At 40.9% G+C, this 21,720-nt stretch overlaps 2 protein-coding genes across 4 annotated transcripts in view; both read right to left on the reverse strand.

Moving 5' to 3' along the window:
• Window positions 1–273: 273 nt before the first annotated feature.
• Window positions 274–19,164, reverse strand: LOC126387758 (pterin-4-alpha-carbinolamine dehydratase 2-like). Its single transcript, XM_050040403.1, has 4 exons — window positions 18,946–19,164; window positions 17,735–17,866; window positions 3,058–3,138; window positions 274–609 (listed from the first exon to the last, which is right to left on the reverse strand). The coding sequence occupies exons 1-4, from the start codon at window positions 19,147–19,149 to the stop codon at window positions 514–516; spliced, it is 513 nt and encodes a 170-aa protein (XP_049896360.1). The 5' UTR covers window positions 19,150–19,164; the 3' UTR covers window positions 274–513.
• Window positions 19,165–20,058: 894 nt separating this feature from the next.
• txndc15 (thioredoxin domain containing 15) overlaps window positions 20,059–21,720 on the reverse strand; it is a 6,175-nt gene continuing 4,513 nt past the window's right edge. For 2 of the 3 annotated variants that reach the window (XM_050040258.1, XM_050040259.1), the window contains exons 5-6: window positions 20,722–20,855; window positions 20,059–20,392 (exon numbers count right to left, since the gene is read on the reverse strand). In XM_050040258.1, the coding sequence (XP_049896215.1) occupies window positions 20,196–20,392; window positions 20,722–20,855 (331 nt within the window). In that variant the 3' untranslated portion in view covers window positions 20,059–20,195. The remainder of the gene's footprint in view (window positions 20,393–20,721; window positions 20,856–21,720) is intronic. The other variant, XM_050040260.1, reaches the window with a different exon arrangement.

Genomic DNA, 21,720 nt, shown 5'->3' on the forward strand with positions numbered 1-21,720 from the left:
AAAGTATCCTCTGGATCGCTGGCAAGTACCGGACAGAGTACTGCAGAGCAATTACGCTCCATTTTAATTCCATGTGTGAAAATAAACACTGCTGAAAACAAGAAAACCACACAGTGACACACACAGCGAAATTAAATCTGCCAGAATCAGTTAGAGGTGGAATCTAAACCACAGAGCAAGGTTTTCTCCAAAGCCTTAGAAATGTCATCCTGTTCAAGAGTCAGTGCAGAGCTACACTGCCGTAAATCAGTTTACAGAGACAACACCGCTTCACAAAATCAAAGTTTTATTCTTGCAGAAAGCTTGTAAAAAATGTGCTGCAAAAAACATAAAAACACAAAAATAGAAACTCTGTTACAGATTTTATTTAAGATCAACCAGAGGTCTGTGGATCAATATGAGGAATAATTCTTTGACTGAGCAGAGGTGTGACTGAGCAGAGGTGTGACTGAAAGCAGAGGTGTGACTGAAAGCAGAGAAACAAGGTGGACTTCTGATTTAAGACTTAAACTTTTACATTGAAAGTGCAATTCTGTTGATAAACTTGGCCATTTTGATGTCCCGTTTTGACAGTCCTCCACAGTCATGTGTAGTCAATGTAATCTGGACCTGTGAGGACACATACACATTGTTTGCAATTACAAAGCAATAGCATGTCGACCAAACAGAAAATTGGGGCTGTAATCACAGTTTTACTATGAAATAAATAAACAATGTTGGTAAAATCCAAACATTTCAGATTGCAAGTTATGTAATTGACAAATTTATATGACAAAGGGGATGTCTGGTCAAAATAAATACTTCACTCAGGAACTCGTGTGAATCAAGGAGAAGTGGATTATGTTGGCAGAGTGGTTTCTTTGTACGTTTTTATATATGTATTTTTTTTTAGCCGTGACTATCCACAATTGGGCTCCCTTGTAACTGCTGCTACTGTCAGAGCCACTTTTTAAGAGTCCTAGAGTTGAGTATTTGTTCATCATAACACAGTTTTATGGTAGAGTATTCCTGTAACAGCATAAGCATCGGTGAGTATAACTGTACCTCTTTTTTTCCTGTTGACTTAAAAGCTAACTTTTATGATTGGACTTGCATTTAGCGCCTTTCTAGTCTTCTGTCCACTCAAAGCGCTTTACACTACACGCCACATTCACCCATTCACACGTACATTCGCACACCGATGGCAAAGCCTTGGAGAGAAATTCAGGGTTCGGTATTTTGCCCAAGGACACTTTGATAACAAGTGGACTGGATCGAACCTCCGACTGCCCAAATAGTAGTCAACACTCTACCTCCTGAGCCTGAGCCACCCTCATGGTGAGTGAGGTGTTGGAGGTAATTCTCTACTAATAACAGTTTATTCGCTGATGCAGTACTTCTGTGTTGCATTGCTAGTTACATTGTTGGTTGCCAGATTCTGCCAGTGAGCCAGGTTTTGGTATATTTTAGGTGTGACAATACTGAGAAGATGGGACTTAAGGGAGTTGCGAACAAGTACTGCACCCCACTGTTGTTGCTAAAATGCTTTAGGTGTTATTAGGTATGTTTATTTTTTTTTTACTTTGGACAGAACCAGGCTAGATGTCTGCCCTGTTTCCGGTCTTTATGCTAAGCTAGGCTAGCCACATCTTGACCCTGTATTAGGGGTGTTCCAATATACCAGTACTGACAATAACCATGATATTCAAAACTGAAATACTAATATTATGTTAATAATAATGATGATGGCGTGTAAATAATCCAGCTCCTCTTAAATCATTTCCATTTCTTTCAGTACGTGTTTTGTCTCCCTTCTCCAACACCATCTGGTTGCCTTTTCACAATACATTAAGTTCCTTTATGTACACTTAAGTGCTATTTTTGTGCACTTTTATATAGTTATGGTTACAGACTCGTTCTCCACCTCCCACACCGGCCAAAAAAAAAAAAACAGGAAAAAAATGCACAATAAAAAACTGAACTATCAGTCAGATGAATATGACTGATAGCATTGTTATTATTAATTTAAAAATTCAATAGAAATCACAATAATATCATTATCATAAACTCTTTTTGGCACCAGACCGATCTCCTGATCTCAGTTTTGGAATGAACGTGAATTAGCGTGTTTCCCAAATGTTGAACTATTTCTTTAAGCCTTGATCCACATAGAGTTACAGATATTGTCCTGTTACTTGACAGAAACTGTGATAAATTCAACGCACTTCCAATTCCACGTCCAGCAGGCTGCATTTGACTCAGCCCATGAGGTTACTGCCTGGAGAGCAGCTCCGGCCCAGAGAGAAATGTTTGTAAACTCCCATCTTAATACTGAGAGCCGATAAAACAGAAGAGAGCATGAATGAATATTAATAGAACATTAGCAGTAGCTCAGTATACACTGCATCTATTTTGTCGAGGCTGAAGCTCAGTCAGAGTGGGATTTATGTGTAAGTGTCTGGTGGAAAGTGCTGTGGGGGCCCAGAGACCTGTAGCACCATTCTACAGCCACTTTAATAAAGAGTGGATTAGGAGCAGCATTCCTGTCAGAGCGGCCCGGTCCACCACACAGTAACTCAGTGGCTACAGCCTAATGCTGAGAGATTTTCAGGGACTGGGTTTGTCATATCAACCACTACTTTATTTCTGAGGCAAGGAAAGTGAGAGTGTGCGTGAGTGTTGGGGCTGTGGAGGGGAGGTAGAGATATTTGCAGAGCTTTTCACAAGAAAAACGATGGGATTAGAGTGTGAAGCTACTGCGCTTTTTCGTCGTTCTGACTAACGGAGTGTGTTTCAGGCTTTGAGTGGAGAGCTCTCCAGAACCAGCGAGGATTGTTTGACATGAAAAAATCTGACTTTATCCGGGTTTGATTGATCTCGGTGTGTCTGTAATTTGTCATAAGCCAACCGTAGCATTGCAAATATGGCAGTAACTCAAACACGTAGCCGTGATAACACTGTTTGAGTCTGCAGGCCGTGATTTCTGTAATGGATACTAAACAAATTCAGCACTGTAAGTGACTCCTCAATCACTATTACAAATTGTGATTTGGGCCATAATGTGGAGAAAGTCATTACCTTATTATAAACGTTGAACCATTCTGGGTGATGGTTCATCTTCTCCGCCTGCAGAGCCACTCGTGACATGAAGCCAAATGCCTGGTTAGGAAGAAACAATCGTCTGTCAGTCAGACACACATCAGGAAGTGGATTTCTTCTCTACAAAAAAAACTGCATCTTTGCATGCCTTTTTACTCTCAATGATATAACTGGGGTGGACAGAATATTAGAAACAACTTCCAGTACAATGCAAAGCAGTTAGACAGCATCACAAACTACAGCCTCCAAAATAGTGCACATATTTGAAAACATATAGTTAGATATAAAAATGCCATTCCTAAAAAAAATATAAATGCAATCAGTTTGTGAAACTATTAAAAACATACATAAAAGGCTCCTGACAGAGATCTTGTAAAATTATAATGTTCCATCACAAAAAATGGCACTGTACCCAGAAATGTGTTGCAGCATTAATTTAACTTTGCTAATAGGGTCAGAATCAATACACCCAGGATGAAAAAAAGGTGCAACAACTATTATTTCCAATATAAATTGATCAGTCAATTATTTTCTAGATTAATCAGCAGGTTATTTAGTCTATAAAATTGGCAGACAATGGCAGAAAATCCACATCACAATTTCCCAAACCCCAAGATGGCAACCTCGCAGAGGTAGGACCAAGTTATTGCTTGGAAGGCACAAGTAAGCCTAAAGTTTTTGCACTCAAGTCCCAAGTCAAGACAAGCAAGTCCTGAGTTGAGACCCAAGTCCTTAACTTGGAGATTCGAGTCTGAAACAAGTCATAATATGCTCTTTACTAAATGTAGTTCCATTTTAACAACAGGTTTACAATATATTACATTCACAAAAATTATGAATGCTTTTTAAAATTTGTATTTATTTGTTAAAACAAGTGCGAGTAAACTTAATCATTTTAAAAAAGTAGTGCTGACAGTGCACTTTCATATCATACAGCAACATGAATCAGAATTAAATTTGTATGTTTCTCTTTGGTCTTGCTGTATTAATCTCATCTCATATTGGAAAAATGGTAATTTTTTTCTTTCTCCATATTTGTGAGACTTTTTCTGTAAGACTGTTTGTCCTTTAATGTGCTATTGCATGTGGTTGCATGTTTAATGTCGAAAATTAAATAAAATGAAAAATGTCAACAACAAAAAAAAAAAATCAAGTGAAACTAATTGATCTTTAAAAACAAAAAACACCTTTTAATCTTCGGATTTGGGGGAAAGTATCAAATATTTTCAAGTTAAAAGGCTCCAGTACAAGTGAAGTCAGCACTCATTGGTGTTTAAGTCCAAGTCAGTTTGCAATCTATTTTTAATTTTGTCCAGTTCATACTAAAGTCACCAAATTTGTGCTTTGACTCAAGTCCACACCTCCGCACTTTCAAGTATCGTGTTTGGTCTGACAAATAGTCTAATATCCACAGATATTCAGTTTACAATTACAGAAAACTAAATAAAGCAGAAAATATTCATATTTTAAAAGCTGTATCCCAAGAATTTGGGGATTTTTTTCCTTTTATAAAATGACTCAAGACAATTGAATGATTATCAAAATAGTTGCTAATCATTTTCGACTTGCTGTTGCAGCTGGAAAAGAAATTAATAAAGCGTAGTGGTGGACGTACACAGCACAAGGAGCAATGCTGCCATCTGAGGCACAGAAAAAACTCTGTGCATGTAGAAAACCCTCGTGAAGGCATGTATGTGCATACTTCCACACCCACGTAAGGAGCAGACAGCACGCAGGCACACACTCGGAAACATACACACTCTTCATATTTTGAGTTCGGCATGTGGCTCCCTCCAATCACAGGCCATCCAGGGAGTGATTATGGTTATTCTAATTATCTACAAAGAGGAGAGTGAAATCCCTCGTCATGCCCACTGTGAGGAGAGGAGAAAAAAAAAGCAGGTAGACCTATTTCAGAGCAATTTCCCACTGCAATCTCAATTAAGCCCCTAAATACTTCCTCCCTGCCTAATTAAATCAACTGAAACGCCATTGTTTACAGACCATGGCTGCGGCTCCGTCCACCACCTGACATGACGAAACAGAATTACTCTCACAGAAGGAACTGCGTTTAGCCTTTTTAGTGCGTTGTAACCAATTTCTGAGACGTCCTGTTCAGTGCCCGTGCAGCGCGACACGTGTAACACGATCGGCAGCTTGATCAAATTGGTTATCAAGGAAACCGTCTCCTGATCAATTTAAGTAATTGGCATATTCCTGCAACTTGACCCCACTGGCACCAATTTGGAGACTGAGGCGGTCTGCTTTTTCTCAGCTCTCATTGGCTCTAATGGAGATGGCTAAGCAGCCTGTCATGTCAGGTGTTGTCCAAACATGTCCTCTCTCTCTCAGGGCCGAGCTCAGGCTAATCTGCTGCCGAGGAACATTGAGTGACAGGTAAAAGGATTCTGTGTGAACACTTAAGGGTTCCTGCACATTGTCCTGTTTCAAAACACCATGTTCTTTCAAAAACTCACTTTCCAGCCTGGACTCTGTTACGGAACAAAAACTCGTCCCCTTGGCATTTCAACACACACCAGACTGGCCAGACATGGTGTAAGAATATGCATGAAGACAGTTTTTACACGAGCATTCAAATTTACATTTTCATTCTTTTCTTTTTGTCACCCTCATAGGTACAAGACACGTGTTGCTGTGGTGGATCTGCGCACTCTAGACCTTTGAGCTGCAGATTTTAATTATGCTCGTTCACATGCATATAAAGATGGTTTCTCAACTTCCTCCCATGGTGCAAAAATGATCATCCCAGATATGGGCACTGCCATGTTGCCCTTTCGGAGCCACTTCCTGATGGGTAGGTGGAGCTGCGGTATCAAGGTCCCACCAATACACCTGTCAGACCCAATCACAAGCAGTGGCATTGATCGCAGGCACACTGAATGACGCATGCCGTCAATCATGACGTCACACCCACATTTTATAGCAATAAATAAATAAATACAAACAAAATTGTCAGAAAGATGAACACTTGGACATTAATCAGTGTAACAGGAACTCCCAAAAATGACAGAAACCACTTTTTTTAAGCCAATTTTAAATTGTGGCCAAACATGGAATTACAACTTCTGGTTCTGTCTTGTGATGCTGCAGGGCACAAAAAGACTTTTTCCCTTTGACTTACACTGCAAAAAGAGATGTCTGAAGAATATGATCAATTTGGTCTTAACATATTCAAAAGTCTAGACAACCCAACGATTAAATTGTTTTTATACCCATTCAAATTAGCAGAGGGCTAAAGTTGCGTTCACATGTCCATCATTTGCAGTGGAATTCACAACCAGATATTAGATGGTTCCCTCACACAAGGCACAAACATGGGCAATCTGGACAATTACCGGACATTACTGGAAAAACTTTATAAAATAATCTCCATTAAATAATTATTTAAACAATACAGCGTTACCATTTCATCATGCATGTTTCATTTTATCATCCATTCTGTCAGAGTTTGTTTGTTTTTCCCGTGCCATTCAGAAGGTGTTTTCCGAATGCCGTCTACCTTCTGCCTGATTCCATGTGAACGCAGCAATCGCCGAAATTTAGCTGCTTGACCACTGTAAGTCTCTAGTAAGCTTGTTCTATGGGCCCAATGATCCGGAAGATCCGGGAGATTTCATACCACAGAAATCAAACCTTTTCTGCTTCATGTACCACTGAGCAACTTTCGTAGGAATGAGCGAAGCCTCGCCCTCAACACTGTATCCAGTTTTCTTTGTACATCCATGCTAGAGCTAGATCAATATTACTGGCAGATTATGACATTTATATGTATGGCATTACAACTGTAACAACTGTAAATTGTATTCAGAAAAATACCAATATCAGTATTAGCCTAAAAAATCCAGTCGGGCTCGACTTACTGCCTGTTACATTTGTTGGCTAGATTTGAGGGTTTTGGTCAGCAGTCCAAATGCTGTATGCTGATTATTACTGTGTTCATGACTGTGAGAGTATAGGGTTGCATTTTACTGGAACAGTTTCAAATTTATTCCCGCTGGAGATGAACTGTTTTCAGGCTCATGGCCTTGATCAGCATGTGTGAATAACGAGTGTACTTCCCTCTTTAATACAGGGAGGATCCCTTTTAACACTACATCTCTGCCAACTGTGTCACGCCACTTTAAGGCAACATCATCACAGTAACACAGTTGTAGATTCACTGACATTACGACGGGTCTGCAACTGCAAACATCTGCAGTCACATCTGTACAATAGGTTTCCACAGATTTCCAAACTTGGCAGAGTAAGGAACTCATAGTCTGGACGAATAATTGGTCACTTCAATTTAGTTTTAATTCAAGAAGTATATTTGTCTTCCAAAGCCAGCTCATGGCATGCTGAAGTTCTCCAATGATTAACAACAAATGCTGTATTATAAGTGTGTTTTTTATTTTCATTTTGAATCAATTGAGTTGACAGTGAACCAACCCCAACCAGAGATTATACTCATTATCCAAACTTCAAAGTGCTGCACAATGCACGGGCCGCACTGCTTTTATCAAGCAAAGTGTCACACTTCCCAAACAGTTACATGTCCACATTTAAACCTCATTGATGTGCAAAGAACCACAGAGCAAAATGTAATTCGGAGGACAGCAAAATGTGAAACAGAAGATGACAAGTTCAGCCTGTATGCAACATGAGCCCTGAGAGATGACTCTTCATGTAGCAGGAAGACAAAAATGAGGCGAGAAAACGGCAAGGAAAGCCGTAATCTCCCACTACAAATGAATTGGAGTTGAATGTCCAAATAACCTGAAATCCTGAAAAGGCCTGAAAAATTTCGCCCTACATTGGCCTTCTCTCCCAGGAGGTGGTCCCTCGGGGGCAGTAAGGAGAGTAGCAGGACACAATACTGGCAAAGTGGCGGTGTTACGGCTGTCTGTCACCTGTAGGTCAACTCAACGCCCTCCACTTGGGCCAAACAAGGAAATAAAACCAACCCTCAACTCCCAGCTGAGGTCTTATGTCAACAGAGGTCAAGGACTCTCCCTCTCAGAGTGCTTTGTTTACCCCATTTGTATTGTCCGGGCCACACTTCTTGAGCCAACAGGTCAGCCAGCCAGTCGGCTGTTCATCCATTTAGCCAGCCAGCCGTTCTCTCCAACTGGCCCAACAAGCTGTAGCTGTCAGAGTCAGATAATTTGACATGACATTATGCAGGCCCCCGTCTCAAATAATCAGAAACACCCGACGGCAGACCCCCGCTATGCCCCTTTCCCCCACGCACTCGCTTTTGAGGAGCCGATTTGGTGCTATTACGGCATGATTGTCATACAACACTGGATGAGACAATTTGACGTCGGAGCAGAGTGGTGTTCTCTCTCTCATTGCGGCCGTGGGCTGGAATACAGGACTCAGTTTCAAACACATGTGTCTGTTATTTACAGATCGGTTTTCCACCGCCGCGCGGTCCAGGGGCTTAGAAACGCCTGCTCTGTCTTGCCAGGACTAAGTGCATGCAGATTGTGCCTATACTCTTACTAGCCTCTGACAGACACACACACATGCACACTGATGCATGTTTGAATGCACATATGCACACCTCCTCAGCACACACACAAGCATGTGTCGACACACACATGAAGACAAGCCGCTCTCCTCCATTACACACCACCATGACTACCCGATGATTACCCCTGCGAGCCCCATCATCACCCGCGTCAGCATCAGCCCCCTGGAAAACCTTCGCTCCTCTACAGTGAAAGGCAAGAACACTGAATTGCACGGTGGTGGTGGTGGTGATGATGATGATGATGATGATGACCACACCTCTTATGTCTCATTTCTCTCCTTTCCCAAACAGCTCTTCACAAGCTTCCAGCTGGCCGGACAAGGCTGCCCACTAAGTTGACATGTAACTTAAAGCAAAATATTGAATAATTATGAAGCAAAGCTGCCAAGTGCTGAAGTTCTCTCATGTAGCTCTCATGTAGCGCACAGAGCTCTGCTGGGCATGTGTAACATCATAATCTTCTCAAGTTCACATTCTTAAAGTTGAGAAACACAGACGAGCTCCAATTTGACACCCTGACAAAGGTGATGCACGCTGCGAACACTCATTAAGTGACTAATATCCCGTGTAACAAATGTTCACGCAAGTCACCTCCTATTTATGTAAAGAGTGTCATGTAATGCTCAGGCATGGCGTTAAGGCCAACTTATGCAAACCCCCTCATTAACTGCAGCGTTACCAGCAAGGGCTTAAAAAGACATTGGGCTCGTCAAAAGACAGCAGACGTCAGGGACATCTTAGCTTACCCAACGACTGATAGCCAGATTATCTAACCACCTCCGCTCGGGCGCCACACCTCGCTGCTTCCCTGCAGCCATTTTCACAAGATGAGGTGAATGCGTGATGCCTCCAGTTCTCAGGGAAAGTTCCATTTTGGAGACGGAGGTGGGAACTGAACACCGCTGAGCCGATTAACCTGCCTCTCGCTGTGAGTAAGGGATACGGTGTGAGCGCTTGTGTAGGGTGATTATGTATACATGTGTGTGTAAACACAAGGGTTAGGTATGGAATTTTGAAGGACGGTGGAATGATGTTTAATGTATTTCAAATATCTTAACAATTTCAAACATTTCAAAGCCAGTAAATAAACTTTTTTGTGTGTGTTTCTGACAGAATTTTATTTGTCAGTGGCAAAGCTGCTGAAACTGTTAATTTATGACACTATAACTGACCACTATGTTCCCATAGTTAAGAAACTCTGGAATACAACATACAAATATTTAATTACATAATTGAGTTAGGGCTGATTATTTCCTATATTAACAAATATAGAATCCTGAGTTTTTCAATTATTTATTTTATCCGTATTCAAAAGTATTTAGTATTTAATAAAAACTATGACAAAAAGAAAATCATGCTAGTCACATATTTTTAGTGCTGAATTCAGCAAGTGTTTTTTTTTTAGATAATGGACCAAAATTATAACTGTATATCATAATTCTACATATATGTCAATCAACACACACTCAACAAAAACAGGAATTTAATGTTTAATTGTGCAGAAAATACTATTAAATTGTCAGTTTTGTAAATCATATTCATGGACAGGAAGCACAACAACAGGGTAATATCAATGTATGCAAACTGTGGGAGCGTGTGTGTGTGTGTGTGTGTGTGTGTGTGTGCATGTGTGTGTGTCTGTGTAAAGCAGGAGGGGGATGGCTCTGAGAGTTTGGTTTACCCAGGGGCTCAGTTTTAGTTGTAGGACAACTTATTCAACACAAGCAGAGCAAGGCCCGTAACGAGAGGCAGAGGCTTGAGGGAGCTTTGGTGGAGAGGGAGCCCCCGACTGAATATAAAAAGGGGGATCAGCCTCGGCGAGCGGAGCGGAGGGAGCGGAGGGAGCTGTCGGAACACTGCAGTGCTCTCCTCAGTCTCAAAATTGGAACTTAAGTCCAGAAGCTGTGTGGACGTTGCAGCTTTTTCCGGTGCTTGTAATGCGGTTATCGTCTGTGGTTAACCACAACTTTGGCGTGTTGTTTGTCTCAAAGTTTGTGTCGTATTCTTTTTGGCATTGTTTTTTTGCACAAATATGACTGTAAATGTTGTGAATTTATATATATCACTTGCTATTTTTTTATTACTCTGGAAAACCTTTTGACACAGAATAGCTTTTTCTAATATGACCTCAAAGCAGCTTTGAAGAGTTTTACTGCATCACGGCATCAGTCCGTGACATTTATGTGCTCATTATGAGGTTGAACGTGGCCAACTAACACACCTCCCTGTCCTTTAAATATGTGAAGGCCTGGTCACTGACCCTTTCAAACTTATTTTCAACAAGACGTCTTTTCATGTTACACGTGGACACGTGCAGAAGTCACTGAAAGGTTAGGAGAACATACCTGCAGCAATATAGCCCTAAGAGGATACTTTTGAGCGAATACTGTAGGTACTCACTAAAAATATAGCCATACTATCAACATATTGGTTAATACATTTATGTCCAACAAAATCACCAGTGTCGTGAATCCCTGCACCCCTTTCATTCTAAATACTTTTCATGAATTCTAATGTGACGTGGAAGTACTGTCTAATTCTTGAAAATGGCCAACACTAAGGATTTATATTTGTAACTCAAAAATGTAACCTTTACAGGCCATAATGTCTCTGGCATATTGAATCTCAACCCTTTAGCTGACAATTCTAAACTAACTAGGTGACCTCAGTTGATGAAGCACCCTAAATAGGGTTAAACTAAAGTCTCATTATCTCTGAGTCTCTTGAATAATTGGCTAATTAATGGATCTATCATTTAGTCTTAAAAATGTCATAAAATAGCGAAAAATCATCCCATCCCAATATTTAAAACCCAATATTCAATTTACAATTATATATAAACAAAAAAAGCAGCAAAATCTAGCATTTTTTCCCAAATACTTAAAGGAACAGTGTGTAAGATTTGGGGGGATTTAGTGGCATCTAGTGGTGAGGATTGCAGATTGCAGCCAGCTGAAACCAAGAGTTGATGTGTGCTAAACTATTTTCTCTGATAACTTAATGTGTGCATATCTTGTTTCTGATCCAGACATTCAGGAAGTTTTTACCATTAGCTGAACTTTCCCCACAGGCCTCCTCCTCTCCAAAACAAACGGACACAGTGATTTAAAACAGTAAAAACACTGAATAAAGCAGTTTCACGTCACAAGCCAGTGTTTCTCCGACACTGCTCGGCATGTCAGCGACAGGCCAGTAGTCCAGCACCTGCTAATGTGTGCTCACCTCTTTTATTAAAAACTTCCTGACATTCAGGAGGTTTTCACCAGGAGCCAAATTATCCACAGAGGTCTCCTCCTCTCCAAAACAAACGGACCCCGTGATTTAAAGTAGTAAATAGAGTTCACGTTTAAAAATAAAACAGTGTTTTTCCAACACTCTTGTCGAAGAGGGACTGCTATCTATGGTGGCCAACGCAAACAATGCAAAAGGCCCAATCTAGAGCCAGTGTCTGGTTTGTCCGTTCTAAGCTCCTGTAGAACCACGGGGGAACAACATGGCAATCTCCATGGACAAGGACTCACTCTAATTCTATGGTAACAAAAACACAACAATTCTTATTTTCAGGTGACTTTCTGTCATACTGTTTATATTATATTCCATTTCAGCCAATATATCTGCCTAAATCCTACACGCTGAAGCTTTATTGTCAAAGCTGTAGCCCATCTATTCTTTTGACGGACAGACTAATCATTTCAACACTTGTCTTAAAAATCACCTATAAAAAACACATGTGATCCCCTGGTGGATACCCTAAATCTACCTATAGTTAATCAGTAAATAAAAACAGTTTACTCTGAACCAAGACATACACCTGGTTAAACGTTTCTCTCCCTTATTAAAGGGAGGGTTGTTTACTTTGCAGGAGAGAGTCGAGATAAAAACGAGCCATTTTTCCATCCCAAATGCAGCTTTCGAGTGATTTTCTTCCCATCGCTGCACGACTTTGGTATTTGTGGGGAGGAGATGGAATGCCACCGTTGTCAACTTCAGCTAACGTAACACAACAGTTGAGCATGCACAGCTCACCTCTCCTATACAAACTGCATCTTAAGGCTACCCATTTCACTTGTGTCGCATGAATGTTTCCACTTCATCTTCCGAAACGTGAAGCAGATGCTCGTCTGTAAACATGCATAACATATGGCTTGATGCGTAAACAATATCAGTGACTGCAACTTAAAAACAAGCACAATTTCCAACCAAAATTTACAGTATTAAAGACACACACACAGATGTTTCCACATATGATTGCAGGGATTCTCACTGACCAAAGCAACTCCAGACAGAGGATTTCACCTCTCAAACCTGATTAAACGTCACCGGACTTGAGGAGGAAAATAACTCACAGTCACTTCTCAGACTACTGCCACTATCTACGCACAGTTTGCCCACATGCCGCAGATAAATTACCGAGCTGCAACAGCATCATAACACTTTCCACTTGCCCTAATCAAAGAAAAATAAAGTTAAAAAAAAAAAAAGAAAGCAAATCCAGCTGTCATGTTCTTTTTGAATTCATTTGCAGCCATGAGTGGCTCTGTGCCTCAAGTATTCAGCTCCACTTCAACAGACTGCCACTGTGGATTTACACAGTCATAGACACACCTCTACCGCCCCCTAGAGACCACAAGACAAAGTCTTTTAACTCACAGAGAGGGGATTTGTTATTCTCATTATAAACTCTCGGGGATCTGATTTCCTCAAGCCCATCACTCGCAGATAAGTGGCGAATGGAAATCAGCCAGCGTGTCGCTCCTCATCTCCATTCCCCTCTGGTAAAAGCCCTTTAAGAACAGCCATGAAAAACGAGCTAGAGAGTTTGCGAAAATGCATCAGAGAACTGGAGGGGTGGCTGGAGAGAGAATAAAAGAGAGCAGAAAAGAAGGACAGACGGAGAGAGTTGCCAACATGTAAAATTGGAACAACATGAGCTCATTCCCCAATAACATGGGGCACAGAGTGGGAATGAGACACAGACAAAGACAGAGATGGGGAAAGGAGGGTGGCAACGAGCATGACAGAAAAAAACAGAAAGCAACGCACATCCACCAGAAGGAATGATGGGGTTGTTAGTGGTTTGTGAACCAGATGAAACATTTTAACCAATTTGATTGTTTGTGAAAGAAATCATTCTGATCGAAACCCCAATTGCTGCCAACTGGCCGCCTGGCGTGTCTCAGGGTAATGCAGCCTGACGTGTCGGGGTAAGAGGAGAGGCTTTAGAGCCAGGAGGAGCAGATGGGGGAGGTCAGTGCTCGCCCCCCGACTTCAAACACGGGGAAGTGTAAAAACAGACTATTTTAGGGGCTAAAACAACTAACGACAGGATTAGAGGAAGTCCGCTAAGTGGCCTTGAGATGTTGTAGTTTACTTCACCCAACACAGGGCTGAGGCAAAGAAGCAAGCTGCCTCCCGATGCTCTGCCAAAAAACATCCATACATAACTTTTAGTGTTTCTTTTTTAGTGTGATATTATTGAGACAGTCACTAAAAAACGGAAAGTAATATTTTCCTGCTTCCTGTGCTGTGATAAACCGCACCTGTCTGGTACAACAAGCACGTTACATTAAACACTTCAAGTTGTTTGCAGAGCTACTCGAGGCAGGTCAACCCTGAAAAATGTGCTCAGGAAAAATCCTTTTCACAACAAAAACACAGTACAAATACATATCTGTGGGAACTCTGATGTGCGGTAAAATATACTGATCTCAAGGTCCACTTACTGGCTTATTTTCTGGAGCTTTCAATCATATCCCATGGCTTTAACAGTTGGCTGTAAATGAAGGGAAGATCGCAGCACCTGTTTCTTTTCTAGGACTTCATATTACCACTTGTTATCAGGTGACCCAACTGAGTACTGGGGTCACAATAACACCTGAGCAAGTTCCATTTGTTAGAGGGCTGTGGGATACAGTTGAAATCTCCAGAAAAAGCGAGTACATGAACCTTGATTGTTGTCTGTTTTACAGAAATGCTACATATTTTCTTTATTGCAGAAACTTCTGTGAGTTGTACACAAGTGCAGATTGTTGTTCAAAGACTTTAAGACTTCAAAAGTTCTATCACAATTCCTCAGAACAGGACATCATAAAATATAAACCAACTAAAAACACACACAGTTTGTATCTATTTTTTATAGTGCTTCTATTATTGTTTCACTTTTGTTTCTATAATTCAAATAATTGGTTTCAGGAACATGTTTAACAGTGAGAAGCCTACGTCATGTGCAACCCCAATTCCAAAAAAGTTGGGACGTTGTGTAAAACGTAAATAAAAACAGAATGCAATGATTTGCAAATCTCTTTTGACCTATATTCAATTTAATACAGTATAGAAACAAGATAGCCGATGTACAAGCTGATAAACTGTATTGTTGCTTGTGAAATATGCACTTATTCTAAATTTGATGCCTTAAACATGTTCCAAAAAAGATTGGACAAGGAGCAAGAGGGCAAGGAGGGCTTTGTTGTTCGCAAGCAAGAATGTTAACTTTGTGAAAAACTGAGGGCAAACCATCCTACAGTTTGACAACGACCTTTCTTAGCACACAGTTGCAAGGAATTTAGTGATTTCACCATGATATTATGAACTCATAATATCATCAAAGGATTCAGAGAATCCAGAGAAATCTGTGGATGTAAGGGGCATGGCTGAAAACCAACATCTAATGCTTGTGACCTTTGACCCCTCTGATGGCGCTGCATTAAAAACTGACATAATTGCGTTAAGGACACTGCTACATGGGCTCGGGAGCACTTTGGAAAATCATCATCGGTAAATACAGTTTGTCGCTGTATCTACAAATGCAAATAAGGCTCTACATGCACAGCAAAAGCCAAATATCAACAACACTGCACCAACGAAAAGTGTGCTGTAGTCTGACAAGTTCAAAAATCTTTTTTCGGAAATCACTGACGTTGTGTCCTCAGGGCTAAAAACGAAAAGGACCATCCAGATTGCTACCAGCACAAAGTTCAAAGCCAGCATCTGTGATGGTGTGGGGGGCGTGTTACTGCCCATAGCATCATGGCTAACCTGCACATCTGTGAAGGCACCATGAATGCTGAAAGGTACATAAAGGTTTTGGAGCAACATGCTGCCACCTAGATGACATCTTTTACAGGGATGTCCCTGCTTATTCCAGCGAGACAATGAGACACATTCTGCAAGCGTTCCAACAGCGTGGCTTCATCGTAAAAGAGCGCGGATCATAGACTGCAGTCCAAACCTGACTCCCACTGAACATGTGTGGCACGTCATAAAGTGCAAAATCAGCAACGGAGACCCCGGACAGTTGAGCAACTAAAGCAACTGAGTGTTGCTGAAAGAAAAGGTGATGTAACACAGCTGTGCCCCTGACTGACCCAACGTTTTAGGAACGTGTTGCGGGCATCAAATTCAGAATGAGTGAATATTTATCTAAAAAAAGTTTCCAATATGGAAATAATAATGTCTTTGTACTGAAATCAGTTGAATTTAGGTCCAAATGATTTGCAAATCATTGTTTTATGTTTTTACTTACGTTTTAAACAATTTCACAACTTTTTTGGTATTGTGACCAGAATACAGTTCTCTATGAATGCATGAGGACGTCATATTTAAAGATACTGAACATGCATGTGCAAAATACTGTCAGTCAGCAGATTCAGTATAAAAGAACCTGTATCAGACTTCTATCTTAAAACAATATTGCTAAGGCACTGCCAAAACATTTGATTTGTAAATGGTTTGTAAGACGGGGGAAAATTTAAGTTTGGTGTGGTGATGCCAGCGTTACTACACAGGAGTGGAAATGTATAGAAACATGCACATGTAATAACAGTGAGTAGTAGACTCAGTGATTGTTGAAAAGATGAGAATTATTGTTAAATTTGCACTTATTTCTCATATGAACATTTTCAGAATGTACTTGCTCTTCTTTACTGTACCGTAACTTACAGTATCAGTATTGTATTGGCACCAGTATAGAAAAACACGAGAGGAGGCCCAGCCCTACATGTGACGAACCTGCCCCTTTGGGTTGTCCGGGTGCTTTAAACAAACACAGCTTTAACTAAACACTAGTTGACTATCGACTCATAGCCACAAGCTTCACATGTACTACTTTATTATGGCTTTCAATCATTTCCACAGTTATGCATGTGGAGCACAGCATGTTCCGTCTTAGAGCAACGTGCTTGCCCCATTAACAAAGACAATGAGTAAGAATATTGCCCTCTCTCATAAACAACAACTTTGCAGGAGTCACCAGTAAATGCGTTAACACAGACATGAATAACCCGTTTATATTTGGGTTTTTGAAGTATCCCATGTATGTGTTTGAGCATGTAAACACCATATCCCGAATTTAATCAGACCCAGGATAAGCCTCATAAACAGGTTGTTCACGTCCAGTCTTTGCAGGTAGGAACCAAGAAAGAAATCCAGTGAAAGAGGAACCTGCCCCCTGCTGCACCTGCAACCAATCAGTGTATAAACACAGATGAATATCTGTGTTTCCGATGGTTAGTGAGACGGTCGTGTGTCTGGCGGTCTGCGTCCTGATCCCCATCAAACAACCTCCAGACAGCTTACAACAGCCCCCTGAAGACCACAGCAGAACCCTTTTTCTTTACCAAAAAAAAAAGAGTTTCAACGCAGACTCTACTGGCCGTCTGGAATAAAAACCTAGAGACTGAAGCAGATGTCAGCTGCTTGTGTGTGTGTGTGTGTGTGTGTTCTTTCTTTCATGACAAACCGAATAGAAGCCCATGTGCACTCTAACCAGCTGCACAGTGATGCAGCTTTGGACCAATATTGTGATCTCAGTGTTAAGATATGACTTGTAATCTCAATAATTTAAGGGACAAGAATTTATTTACTTCATCTTTAAGCTACTTACATCCAGCTCTAGACTGATGTTTCTAATGACAGCAGCAATACTGACAGCTCTGTTTTAGAGCAGCAACATCACACCAACGCAACTTCTATTTGAAACAATGACCTGCTACACTTGTGCATCGAGTGATAAAATAACCTCACTTTACAAAAATGTTACAGACTCAAAGTGAGCTAACACTGACTCTAACCTGTCAGGAGGTACGTCAAAATATAATCACACAGACACACATACACACACACCTGATTAAAGGTTTTGAAGTGAAGCTCTTTGAAGATGGCATCGCGGTCCTCCACCTCCACCCATCCTGTGGCCCTGAGCTCCATCACCTGCTGATCCCGGTCTGCAGGGGAGAGCCAGTGGGAGTCTGACGACTAGAGAGAAACACAAACAAAACTCAAAGCGTGTACAACTTAATTTCGTTGTTCTTTTTAAGGTTATTACCTTTGAATAAGCAGTTATTGTGTTTATTCTCTTTTCTCAATCTGCTGTAGTGTGCTCTAGAGGCTGTAGTAAATGCTGCTTTTGTTTCAGTTGTGGAACAGTATTGTTTTTATTATTTAAGAACATCACACTCTAAAAATCATTATCATTGCTTTTGGGTTTTTTAGATTTCTTCTAGCCTAAAGGCCACCTTGATCTAGACATGCTGATTGAGCCTCACAGGTTTTAAGTGATTCAGATGACCAATTCATTGTAGCGGTTACCACAAGGTGGCAGCATAGCACCAAAAATGAGTACTGACGCTGGCCAAGCAACCAAAGAAGCAATGACCACATTAAAAACATAAAGTAAAGAGAACAAGACTTATTCAATTAAATATGAATATCACAGACATATGAATGCAATCACTGTGCGTGAATTCTCCATCTGTACATTAAAAAAAGAACACACCAAACTTCATTATTATTTTAGGATCTGTTTAATATTTGCTTAATTATTTGCAACCTCACACTCACAGTTATAAAAACATAACGCTTGTCTGTCCTTTTATAACCCACTCTTCAATTCGGCACCTTAATAATCTATAGATCAGAATTTAATGTCGAAATATTCAACTTTGTGACACTGCAAATCCTCAGAATTGAAGTCCCACATGAGGGAGAAAGAGCACACATAATCTGAGGTATATACATCAAACTATTTACGCCGAATAGAAGAATAGCTCTGACCTAACCCGTAAATGCCAAAAATGCTGCTTGAAACCAGTGTCATTTTATGAATGTGCATGAATATATTTAATTAAGCGCATTTTGAATTGAGTTTGGCGTACATATTTCTGCATACGCCAACAGCGCGTCTTCCATGGGACAATCGCCACCTGCTACTTCAGAGCCTTAAGTTTGTGCAGTTCCTGTGTGTCTTATCAGATAACTCTCAAACGTGGCTACATAAGTCCAGCTTCATATGTTTATCCATGCTAATGCTAACAGACTGTCACTGCAGCACTCACCATTTTGGACGAGTGGTTCCTGGAGAGCGGAGGCAGCAGCAGACTGCTCAGCCTCAACAGGCGGTGGCAGGGCCATGAGCTGCTCGTCCTCCTCAGGGTAAACATTAACCCTGACATAACCAGCGATTTGTGAGCTGTTATCCCTCTCCACTGCCACCTCTTCTGCTCAGGAGTGTCCTCTCCTGTCCACACACACTTTACCATGGCTGTTCAGCTACCTGCCTGATTAAAATCCAACATTTTTAATGGGAGTCTGGTCATGGCAAAGGTATTCCTCCAAGTGTGTTTATGCAGTGATAAATGGAGGTCTTCCAATTACTTATTATATCCTCCTGAGATCAGAACTTTAGTTTGGTATGCATATTTAATTTCCTCCTAGCTATTCCTTCTAGCTATATCAATATGACCTGAAGTATTGTCAACACTAATTGAGTCCCAGTGACCTCAAACACGACAATTAAGTCTTAAGCCTATTATGTCTTCAAGCGAGGACTTCCTAATTGAGTGTCTTAGCTTGGTACCGTTGCTAAAATTGGTTTATTTTGTTGCCATATCAAACTACAAACATAAGTAATCATAAATAAACAAGTTTCAACCATAAAACGTGATCATGTTTTGGGCCTTATCCACTTTTGTGTCTGGGTTTCGGCTGCACACTGACTTGGCAGAGATGGCTGCCATCTTGTTTTTACATGGAGTAGTGCATCATGGTGTTACTACCACTGGATGGCACAAAAAAAAGAGTCCACAAACAAGGACAGCAGGTCTAAGTTCAGTAGAAGAAGTATAAGGTCAAATAAACCAAAAATGTGATGTCATCATTTGAGGACACAGGGTCTCTGGAGGATATTTCCTGTCGCATATTAATGCATATATTGTTCCTGAAAACAACTTTGAATTAAGTATTTATATATGATTAATTTCACCATCAATAAAGGTTGAAGAACTTGTGTTTAAAAAAGTGAATGAAATTAGTGGACTGCAGCGTTTCTATGTGACCCCGTTCCTACCTTACCAAGGGAATATCTAACAAAAAGCACAGAAGACACATGCCTGTTCACTCCTTCAAATGTTAATCAACAGCTACAAATCATCATTAATCTTCATTATAAATCACAATGTTTCACATAAGTTTATTTTGTTCATCAAACACTTACAATAAAGGCAAATTAGCAACTGTTAATTTAATAAGAAATGAAATGGTTTATCAAATAATTGTTTACATCCAGTGTCTTGCAGTCCGTTTGTTTTCAGTCCTGATGCTCGTGCTCCTGTCCCGGTATGAGCCAGCGGATGCTGTCTGTCCGTAGGATGGCGTACAAGGTGAAACCTGTGATGAAGAGGACCGAGAAGACCAGCAGCCAGTCGATGCTCTTCACCGGGACACTGGGGAGAGGTCCGAGACGGTCTAAATCTGTCACGTTTTTGTCAGGGCTGACTTCAAACCCTGGAACACATTAACCCTTCATCACTAACTGCAGCAGGATTGATGAGCAGGGATACATATGAAGGTCGTTTTTGATGGCAACTGATGACCCCCGGCAAAAAACAGACATGCGAGAGAATCTATTTTTACTTGTTCCAAAAGCGAGCCAAAGACCAAGAACCATATAAGTGACAATGTATAAACAAACGCTTGATATATTTCATTGTAATTAACCATCATTCACTGATTTGTGGAGGATTCTAGGAAGTCAGGTGTTAGATATCCAGGCTTAGCAGCAAAAGGTATTATTTTAACTGCATTATTTGGGACTGCTTCTACTCAGTTTGTACCTGTTTGGTTAGCGATGAAGGAGGTGAGCGTCTCTAGCGTTCTGTCTGTGTGGTTGAAGCGAGCCATGGGTTTGGCCCCCTGGAACAGCAGGATGTTGGGCACTGCCACGGTCCCAAACCTGGTGGAGAGGCTGCTGGGTGGAAGATGAAGATGGATAAGACAAAAAAAATGATGATTCAGTTTTAGATATGCACCTGAGTTGTGGATATGGTCTGATCTAAACAAAACGCCTTCATATGTTCTGATATTTGTTTTAGGCAAAGCACAAATGTAGGCACTGTCTAAGGCAATGGTTCCCAACCAAGACAAACCTAAAGGTTCACCAAATGGTTCAAGGGAATCGGTGCTCGGAATCGGGCCGGTTTTCACGTGATCGGCCAAGACCTGCCACCGGCTGCTCAGTCTAAAATATGCTGATTTAAAACGCCAGTCAAATTCCCGGCGCGCCGCATGATTGACATCGTGTAACATCAGCAGTGCACACACACACACGTGCAACTCACTGTTTGGGCGATGTGAGGAAGTGAAACCTGGGCTGCTTCTCACCTTAATCATTCAGGCACACGCATCAAAAGAGTGAAGGAGAAAGTTGTTAATTGTCCGTGTTAAACTGAACTGCAGAGCTCTCACTGCTGCACTGTGCCACTTGAAACTGACGAGGCGTGTGTCCGCGTGCCGAAGATACACATGTCCGCGCGCTTACTGGCGGGCACGTCCTTATGACCTGTGTGAATTTTCCACAGGAGATATTTTTACTTTTTGTCTATTCAAGAAATTACCCACAAATGCTATACACCAAGCATTATTATTTTATTTATCTACAGTGGTGTGAAAAAGTGTTTGCCCCCTTCCTGATTTCTTACTTTTTTGCATGTTTTCCAAACTTAAATGTTTCAGATCATCAAACAAATTTAAACATTAGTCAAAGATAACACAAGTAAACACAAAATGCAGTTTTTAAATGAAGGGTTTTATTAATGAGGAAGAAAAAAATCCAA

The sequence above is a fragment of the Epinephelus moara genome, chromosome 3, assembly GCF_006386435.1.
Source record: "Epinephelus moara isolate mb chromosome 3, YSFRI_EMoa_1.0, whole genome shotgun sequence".
In the NCBI taxonomy this organism is placed as follows: Eukaryota; Metazoa; Chordata; class Actinopteri; order Perciformes; family Serranidae; genus Epinephelus; species Epinephelus moara.